Genomic DNA, 10,463 nt, shown 5'->3' with positions numbered 1-10,463 from the left:
GGCACATCGGCGCGCCCTCTCATATCTACCAACCCCAGGTGCCCCGCACCCGGCTGGAGTACCAGCCCAGCGAAACAGCACCCCTGAAAAGGCAGCCCCCCCACCCCGCGAGGGCGGACAGACAGAAAGAAAGCACTTTGGAGCTCGATCATCATCACAATATGATCTCTTTTTCCAAACTCTTAGGGCCCTCTCCAGGGGTGCCAACTTGAATAAAATAGAGGGGGCAGGTAAGCCCCGCCCCGCATAATCAATCACAAGCGCACTATTTGAATGGCAATGCCCATAAACTTTGGGGGGTGGTCCGGCCCCCTCAAATATTTTATGGGGGGGTTGGCTCCTATGGCCCCCTCGGAAGGCGGAAAGTTATTCCCGGTATTCCGACCCCCCTCCCCGCTCGCTCGCCCCCCCACCCCTCGGAGACTAGTGCTGTTCCGCACGTTTCGCAGGGAGCCGCTGGTGTCCTCCCGCTCTGCGAGGTGGGCGGAGACCCCACGCCGCCCCTTCCAGGCCGCCAATTCGCTCGCTCGCGCGCGCTAGGGGGCGTCGGCCTCGTCCGCCAGGCGAGCGCCGGAGCAGGGCGGGGATAAAAGCGTGCGGGTGCTCCCATGTCCCGCTCCGGGAGCCCGAAGCCCCGCCTCGACCCGCCCCGGGGAGGCGCCAAAGGGCAGCCCCAGGCGCAGGCGGCGGAGCGCAGACGGCTCAGGTGTGTCTGCTGGAGCCAGAGCGCTTTCTCCCACCGACGCCGCCGCCGACGCGCACCGAGCTCGAGCCATGCTGCCCGCCGCCGTCCGCAGATGGCTGCATAGACCCAAGGTGAGGAGGGGGGCTCCGAGAAGGGGCTCTTTCCAGCCCGGGACGGGCTCCCCGACGGGCTCGCGCTCGGTTTCTTTCTCGCTGTCTCTGGGCTAGGCCCGGTGAGGGCTCCTTTTTCTCTTCTCGGCATGTTTCGAGGGGGGGGGGAGCTTTTCGCGCCTCGGTCTTCGCTCCCCGCGTCCCGTCCGCGACCCACCTCGCTTTTCGCTCTAAGGCTCTGAAGGGAATCCTCCGTTTTAATTCGGACTTCTCGGGAGCTGCTTCTCTTTCGCGGCAGCGATCCTGATCACGCGGAGGCTGCCAAATCAGGGTCGAGGATTACAGCTGAGTTAGCCTCCCAACTTCTTAAAACGCCCCTCTCCCAGCTGCCTTCACAATCCGGGTGGTAAAAGGGTGTCAAGAATGAGCCCCCCCCCCCTTTCCAATGCGCGCTTGGGAGTGAAATGAGAGTTTCAACGCGTGGTAGTGATTTGCTGAGTATAAGAGCCTTTGATGTTGTAGCTCTTCGGGAATGACATAAGTGTACACAGGTGTGTCTTTGTGTACGCCTTTGTATTTGTTTCTTCATTCGTCTACCGCCACTTTGTCCTCTCGCCTGCTGGTAAACCTGGAGCCTTAAGACCTTAGAGGTGTGGAGACCTTGCTCCCTTCAGTGGTTGTTGTCTCTGGCAGTCAAGAGCTCTGTGGTGCGGGGTGGCTTCTTTCTCAACTTTCCTAGAATCCCAGTCTTGCAAGAGGGGATCCCTGATATCATCTAGTCCAAGCAGGAAATCCAGTTCAATAGCATCCTTCATTCAGCCTCTGCTTAAACACCTCATTAGGAAAGCCCACCACCTTTTAAAGCAGCCTGTTCTGCTAGAGAACTGCTCATACCATCAAACACTTCCTAATGTTTAGCTGAGAAATCCCCTTCCTTGTAACTTGAACCCATTGCTTTGGGTCTTCCCCGAACCAAGCAACAAATCAAATTTGCTCCACCTGTGTGTCAGCCCTTCAAATAATTCACCTTCTTCTGTACCGTAGATGGCATGCTGTTTCTAAGCTCCAGGGTAAGCATGTGGGTTTGTGATGTTCTACTTTTTTCCTGTCCACCTTCTGCCAGTAGTGGCACTAGAAGATCCCCGACAGCAAAAAGCGTCTCTGTACTGGTTAGGTTTGCTCTAAGGATTTCTTCTAGAGTTTTCAACCAGGTCCGTGACTACCATAATGGAGACATACATTTCATATGGGTAAAGAAAAGGGTTTATGTGACACATCAAGGTATGTATTGCTGAAAACACTCATCTCCTGCCTTTCTAACACGTTAAAAAGCTGCTCAAAACAGCCAGCAACAGGAGAGATTAAAGCCAAAACAGACCAATAAGCGCAGTGAAAAACCAGCTGTGTGGTAACTGATAGCAGGTTTTAGGAGTCAGCCAAACCCTATGCTAAAATGAAAGTATTTTAGTCTCACTTTATTTTAGTCCATGGGGGAGGGGGCTTGTAGGCCAGACCTTGTGGCCAAACACAGCTGCCCCATACCACTTGTTTAGGAGAGGGAGATCTGGGCCAGTTGTGGATGGAACTGAGAGCCTGAAGTTTGTGTGTAAATAGGTGTTGTGCCATCACTTCTTTGCAAGGGTGAAACTGAAGTTTGTGGGTGGATGCAACTGGCTCTACAGGGATCGGTGTCATCTATTGGCTGGCAGGGGGTTGACTTCCTGCTGACTTGTTTATGACTCATATTTCACTCAGCCAAGCATATACCAAGGTGTAATTAGTAAACAGAACCGGGGTTGCTAGCTCTCCTCTAGGGAATAAACCTAGGTTTATGTTGTGTGCTAGATAGCTCAGCTGGTTGACACTAAACTTACTGTGCTGGATGAGCTTTAATTTTCTAAACCACCTTGTATTCTAGGAAGGAAAAAGTCACAGTTTCTCCATCACTGTTTTAGGGGCAGAGCTAGGGCAGAGCTAAAAAACCCACTTTATGATTGAGAGAGTTATTATTTTATATAAGCAAAACAATAATTGGCAATAGGAGCAAAGAGGTATGGATTACAGCCTACAATTTGCTGATAAAAGTAAAAATGTGTTGTGGAATTCTCTGCCTCAGAACTTGTTTGAGGCCTAAAGTAGAGCAGCATTCAAATGGATTTTGACAGTTACGGTATGTGTGAGACTAGATTACTTGGAGCAGGAATAATAAAATGCCAGCAGATTTGGGGAATAGTTGTGAAGGCTACTTTGGGAATTAATCCACCCTCTAATGTGGGGGTCAAGTGACTGGCATGTTTCAGGGAGAAAGGAAGAGACCGTTTTATATAGTTCATTTATATTTTTATATTTTTTTGACACTTAACTTAAAGTCAGAGATTGCATACTAAACTAGGTAGGTGAAACGACTATCTGATCCATTCGTCATACTCGTATGAACAGTACAGTGTGTTGTAAATCGCTTTGAGGTTTTATTACAGTCAAGTGGGATATAAATATTGTGAAATAAATAAATGTTGCAACAATGGTGACGTACAAAGAATATAGTGCATATGGGTTCAAATCTAAGCATTGAGAAGAGAAAACCTGTAGGTCTTGCTTTTAGTACAAGGTGCTTAGTTTCCTCTTATGCTACTACAGTACAGTGGTATCTCGGATTACAGACACTTCAGGTTACATACGCTTCAGGTTACAGACTCCCAGAAATATTACCTCGGGTTAAGAACTTTTCTTCAGGATGAGAACAGAATTTCGTGCTCCAGCGGCGTGGCGGCAGCAGGAGGCCCCATTAGCTAAAGTGGTGCTTCAGGTAAAGAACAGTTTAAGGTTAAGAATGGACCTCCAGAACGAATTAAGTTCTTTACCTGAAGCACCACTGTAATATGAAGCTGATTTTAAGGCCTTGCTGTTCAATTGCTGGGGCTGAGATTGAAGGGCATATTTTTTAAAGCCATTTTGCCCATACTATATTCCTGTGTACACCCTTACCTGGGAGTAAGTCCCATTGAATTCAGTGAGACTTACTTCTGAGTAGATATGCATAGAATTATGCTGTGAATGCTCCTCAACTTGGGGAAAAAACCACACACATTTCACATAGAAAACTAGCCATCACGCTGAATTCTTAGTTTTCTACATGCAGGGATTTTTTTATTTTTGGTGAGGAACATTCAAACATGATGTGTTCCAGTGCAGATGCATGTTAACACATTGGTAAGAACTAAGCCATAGTTCAAACAAACAAACAAACATACATTTTTGTGACCCAACTGCTCATGATTGTTTGGAAATTTTTTTTGAAAGAGAACATTCCTGTGGCTGGCAAGACTCATACATCCAGTAGCTATGAACTCTTGAAAATCCAGTTCTTGTTTTTTTTATTGTTGGCTGTTTATCCAGAAGGAACCAAAAATAGCAGATAGCTGCTTACCAGTGACAATAGTTGCTCATGAATCCTATTATTGCTTTTCTGTTCCTTTTCAGATATTTCATAATCACATTAGGTAACTTTTTATTATTGGCCAACTTTTTTTCCTAAACAGCAATGAATCACCCCCTCTTGCTTGCCCTTATCCACATTCTCAAGAGTGAATGAAAAATGTATCATAAAGAATTGATGAAAAGGCAAATCGGTATAAAAACTTTGTGTGTGTGGTCATTTGTTGACTTCGTTGTAGCATTACAGAGAAGCTTCAGTTCACCTGCTTGTCAGCTGTGGGAGAGCCAAGAGAACTCTGATTCTCTCGTGGTGGGGTCATATTTATTTGTTCAACTCTGCGGACAGTGAATGTGAAGGCCACAGGCCAGTTTATTCAACATCTGTTACGTACGTCTATCCTTGACCAATCTGTCTTAATAAAATTTAGGGAATAGCGTATTGCTGGCATTTTGAAAAGGAGCGTGTTTCCTTGCAGTAATTTGTCACATTGCAAAACGGGGTGTGTGAGGGGGAATAACAAGTGGGGCATAATTGTCACTTGTGAGTGACAGTTGAACTCTCCTGGTTCGAAAGATAAAGCTTGCATCTTGTTGATCTTTGTGCAGCTCTGTAGTTCAGGGATAGGCAACATTTTTTGTCCTGAACAGCCACATACAGTTGGGGGGGGGGAGACTGAATGCCAGTGGGGGTGACTAGAGCCAGCCATGCCCACTCTAATTCACACAGGAGCCATGGGCTGCGCTCCTGTGCTTTAAGAGAGCAGTTCCAATAGCCTACCTGGGTATGCCATGATAGCTAGCCAAGTACACAACTGCAGAACTGTTGTTGAAATCTAACTCTTCATTTAAGCATCCCTGGAGAGAGAGCCCAGGTGGCTCACCATGGCCCATTGCATGCTAACGCAAAGTGTTCTTTTAGTATAGGAGCCCCAGAAGGAGCAGATGATTCAAACATGCTATCAACAATGTAAATAAATATCACAACTTTATTTTAGGGTGGCCTAAAAAGCAGCATCTCCTTTTGTAGCCACTTGGATTGGGTTGTTGATAGCAGATAGCTCAGTCCTTAGAGCACAAAATTCTTAATCTTAGGGTCCCTTCCAAGTCTACAATTCTATGATTCTATGTGTTGGATTTCTTGCCCTTATATTTCTTGCCCAGTCAGTTACATACTCAGAATATTCATTATTTGCTAAGGTTTCCTTGCATTAACTTACCACATTGCTGCAAATCTGTAACACTATACTCACTCACCTGGGAGCAAGTCCTGTAGAACATAAAGAGACTTCTGAATCTGCATACAATCAGTCTGTAATTACTTTTTAAAAATAAGGTTTTATTAAAGCTTTTCTTGGGAAAAGAATGGAAAAAGTATGGAGGGAATTTATTTGAAAAAAATAGGACAGAAAATCGCTGCAAATACAACAGGAAATGGGATCGGAAGATATGGAGCTGGGTGTGAATTAATGAATACATAATAAGTAAACAACTATGGAATATTATTTTAACATATGATCACAGCAGAGAGAATCAGGCTGTAATTAGTGTAGTCTAAAGACTTCATCACTAATGATTTTTATGCTGCATTTGGTATGTCTTTTAAAATTAACAGGAAGCTGGACCCTGAACTGATGATTTTTCTAGGAACACTATCTTTTGATGGTGATTTCCTCCTTAAAGCTGTCAGCCACCTTTACTGGTTAACCACAAATTCTTTCTTGCCCCACATAACTCTTTGCTTCTCCTCGATTTGCACACAGAAGGTCCCGGGTTCAATCCCTGGTGTTTCCATGTTGGGCTGCAAATGCCTCCCGCCTGAAACCTTGGAGAACCACTGCCAATCAGTGTAGACGACACTGAGCTACATGGACAGATGGTCTGACTTAATACAAGGCAACTTCCTATGTACTTTTAAGTCAAATGTCTTAAGCATACATCTCTCTCTCTCTCTCTTAATAGTGGATCAACACCACTTTCTGCTATCCTGACTGCATACTCTGTGGGTTGCACAGATCTTGTGGATCTGATTGCTTGTCTGTTACTAGTCAGTATGACGGTGCATCACAATGTCCTGTTTACAGGGTCCCACAAGTATTTGCTTTGCTCATTAGCCAGACATTACTTGTGGTCACTGCAAAGCATTCTCTAAATCTTGTGCTCATACAAAACGCTTTAAGGAGAGGTATAAGGGGGTGTTATCTCATAGCAAGTTGGTTTCCGGAGCAGGTTGAAGTAGTGTTACGATTTGTGTGGCTTCTGCCTACTCTAAAGCCAAACATGAAACAAGAGAACCACCTCCAGCCCTCTCAAGTTTTCTGCCCATACCAGAGGACTTGAGGGCGGAGAGTAGAGGAAAGGTTTTGTGTTGAAACCACCAACGAGTGTGTTGATCTTGTGATTGTGATGAGCTGCAGCTAGACAGATCAGTAGCCAGAGAAGGTTCTCTCTGTTCCAAAGCTCAGTGCAACACAAGAGATGGCGTCAGAGTCCAATGCTATTTACAGAGAACTTGGGGGAGGGAGTTTGGGTGTTGCGGAGCATCATTACCCAAAAGCTTGCAGCTTCACTTCTAGGTTGGAGCTATAAGTCCATTCCAAAGAGAGACAGCATTTCATTGGTTTGGGCTTCAGTAAAAACCTCAGGAGCCAATATCTTCCAGATGTTCCAGCGAGGCCATTTAACTTGGTATCATTTTACAATTAAACCTGTAATATCAGCAAAAGGTTAAAATAGGGTTTGTTTAACAAGAACCCTTTCCCTGCAAAACATTGATCTGATCTTTTTGCTCTTTGAAATTATTTGGCTCCCTTGATTGCTTTTTCATTGGATTGGCACTGGGCTAAATAATTACGTTATAGTAATCCTTGCCCTTTCTCTTGTCCTCTTCAAACATTGGCATGAGTGTCTCTTGGCTTTTCTCCAGTATTTCAACATTTGGTAATAATTATCTGTAGGTGTTGTCCGAACAGACTACTTGGATACAACTTATTTTGAATAAAACAAGCCTGTATATTTATGTCTAGTATAAATCCATCAGGAAGAGAAAACAGGTTGTCATTGTGATGTTTGCATGGAAGCAAGATTACTCACATATTGCTAAGCACGTCTGCCTTCACACTGGTTTTTAAGTCTTCCGCCATGTCTTCCAGTAATGTGCTTTGTGTTTGCTAACACAATATGGTCCAGTTGCTACTGTGGAATAAACATGTAATTTATAATGCAATCCTAACCAAGTCTATTTAGAAGTGAGTCCTAATGAATTTGGGGTGTGCGTTGGATTTTCACCCTAATTACTCTGCTAATGAATTGCACATGGTACTGCTGTTATCCATATGAGTCTTGCTGATCTATAGGTATGTAGGAACTGCTTTACACTGTGACTCAGACCATTGGTTCTCTAGTCAGCCCTGGTGTAGGCAATCCTGGGCCAAAGTGTGGCCCTCCAAATGTTGTTGGATCTACTTGCCATCAGCTCCAGCCAGCATAGCCAATGGTTAGGGGTAATAAGAGTTGTAGACCAACAGCATTGGGAGGGCCATAGGATTAGCCCCACCCTGCACATGGCCTATGTACTGACTTCCCAAGGTTTTAAGCACAGGTCTTTCTCAACCCTGACTGGAGATGCCAGAGATTGGAATCTGGGACTTTTTGTATGCAGAGTATGTGCTATACCATTGAGCCATGTTGGCATATGATACAATTTTCAGCATTTTGCATATTACATAAGGTTTGATTCATTATCTCCTTCCCATCGTTTTCCTTTGTTGTTGAGCTCAAGTAATTCTTGTTACTCGGAACCTGCTGATCATGCGTTTGAATTCTCTCTCTTGGTGGTTCAGTATTGGAGGTGGCGAGAGAAAGAGATGATTAATGCTGCTGGGTTTTCTCCAAGTTTTCATAGCCAAGACAACCAACTTTCCTTGTGTCATGCCTTCACTCATTTCTGTGACTGGCACAGGAAGTAGGACGATGTATGAAGAAGAAGAGATTCTGTGGGTGACTGGGAAGAGACTGTGTTGGCTAAAATTGATGGTCTGGTTGTACAGGTCACTGCAAGTCCAGTGCTTGGCGAAACAGGCTATGGGTGTGTCTGTCCTGCGGTTGAGATGATCTCCAACTAGAGGGATTGGTGGTCAAAGAGAGGAGCAGAGCTGACCACCAGACAGTAGTAATCTCTGGAGAAGTTCTAAACTGCTGCATTATTCTGTGGCTTACATTTTGATGGTAAGAAGGCAGTGGATTTGGAGTAAGTGTTGGCCAAGAGAGATCCAGAAAGATAAGGGAAGGGGAAGAAATTCTCTTTATTTGCCTTCATCATTCATTCATTCATTCACTCACTCACTTTAAATATGCTCTCCAACCTCCCACAGTTTCATGGAGGGACTCACAGTAAAAGTAATAGTTTCAACATATTATGTTTAAAATGAGCAAACACAAATAGTTATTAAATCAAGATACATCCATAACTGAGCTGGGAAGAAACAGGCTATTAATACAAGGTCATCTCTGCATGCATGCATGCATGTTCATGTGGGAGCAAGCAGTCCTTGAAGAACACTGCTGTATAGCAGGGGTGAGGATTTGCTTTCAGCCTAGGGGTCACTTCTGGCTGCAGTGAATGAGGCCAAACCCGCATGACATTCCCCATTCACATGCACAAGGGCTCACCTCTCTCAGTATGAAAACCTACAAGCTGTCAGCAGTAGGATCCTGCAGCCATGCCTCCTCTTCTCTGCTCCTCAGCTGTTTTCCACAGACCAGATCAGCAGCTGGGGAGAGAGTTCACAAGGAGCAGAGGTTGAAACCTAGCACATGCGTCACCCTCAGTCTCCCCTGTGCTGCTCATCCATGCAGCCAGAAGCAGCAGAGGCAGTGGGGAAAACAGACCTATAGGGAGCAAGGTCTCTTCTTGTCCTCCTGGTATAGGTCACCCATCAGGGTCACCAAAGCACTTTCCTTTCCAAAACCAGACTGGAAACCAAACAGTAATTAAACTGGAAAACTGAGGTCATCCGAGAGTGTTTGGGGTTGCATAACAACCACCTACTCGTGTGTATGTGACCAGCTTAATCGTCAAGAGTTCAGGGAGACCTTTTCAGAAGCAACCGCCATCTCTCACAAAGAGGCACTTCCCCTGAACCCAGCCAGTCAGCCCACTCCTGCCTGATCTAATGAAGTTGAGGAGGGGCAGGAATTGAACAAACGGCAGGTAGAGCAAGTCCTGCCAAGCGCCTGAATTGACAGTGCCCTGAACATAGACCTGGGCACTGTGGTCAACGCAGCATCTAAGTTGATGCCGATCAGAGGTATTTTAATAATGCTTTGCACACAAGTTTTTGCAGGCCTCCAAAGGTTTTCAACATATGCATTGCTGGCCTGGCTGGATGCCACACACCACCCAGAGAAGCTCTGCTGGTCAGTACTGTGAAGGTGTCATTCCTCTTGGGGCATGGCAGCTGCTTCTGCCTTCCGTTGTTCCTCAGCTGGAGGATTTGGCCTAGAAAATTATTCCTTCCAACGACAGAAACAGTGGTTTTTGGAGCTCAGTTTCTGATCACCAAAACCTTGCAACATTTGAGGAACTGAGGCACCAAGTGAGCTAATGACAGGCCTAGCTAGGGTCTCAGGAAGAAAAATCAGTGTAAGACTCCTAATGGGAGCCCAGTCAGGGCTGGCTCATGTCTCCCCCACCCGCTTCAGAATGTGCTGTTTCTTTGGTTCTTGGTGTAAACTGCTATGCCTTAGCTGCTTCACCAGCAAATTATGGCTTGACTTGGGTGGAGGCAGCTGACGGTGTGATTGGTGGAGGTGCAGCATAGCGATGTTTGTGCTCCCGAGATTAACGTCTTCTTTGTGAGAGCTTCCTGCCCTCCCAGCATACCTGAGAGAGGTGTGTGTATATGACTTCATGCCGCAAGGCTGTGCACATCCTGAGATGGCTGCATGATTTCATCTTGTGTTAACTCTGCACAAAAACCACTGCACAGAGTCAGCTGTTTGGGAGCGTTTCCACGTCACACCTGTTTATGAGAATCTCTGACCCAGCTTGAAATTGGTTTCTTATGGCCTTTCCCATCTGGCCGTGCAGTATTTGTTTGTGTCGAATGCCAGCCACCACCACCACCACCACAACAATAGATTGGAGACAGAAAAGGAGATTTGTGGTGAACAAGTCTGCTAGTATACCTGCGTGGCAACCTCTGAAGGCCTTTCCAGAGAAAAAAAAACTTTAA

The 10,463-nt window shown here is 45.6% G+C and overlaps 1 protein-coding gene across 1 annotated transcript in view; it reads left to right on the top strand.

The window, feature by feature from the left end:
* Nucleotides 1-342: 342 nt before the first annotated feature.
* The window catches only part of ZFYVE28 (zinc finger FYVE-type containing 28), a gene marked incomplete at its 5' end in the record, with an annotated part of 29,035 nt that continues 18,914 nt past the window's right edge, over nucleotides 343-10,463 (top strand). Inside the window, 2 exons of the mRNA XM_081896733.1 lie at nucleotides 343-375; nucleotides 541-816. Coding sequence (XP_081752859.1) covers nucleotides 343-375; nucleotides 541-816 — 309 coding nt within the window. The remainder of the gene's footprint in view (nucleotides 376-540; nucleotides 817-10,463) is intronic.

The sequence above is a fragment of the Podarcis melisellensis genome (genome assembly GCF_964234715.1).
Source record: "Podarcis melisellensis genome assembly, chromosome: 2".
Taxonomy (NCBI): Eukaryota; Metazoa; Chordata; class Lepidosauria; order Squamata; family Lacertidae; genus Podarcis; species Podarcis melisellensis.
The sequence above is the reverse complement of the archived record's forward strand: the minus strand, read 5'-3'. Positions and strand labels throughout refer to the sequence as shown.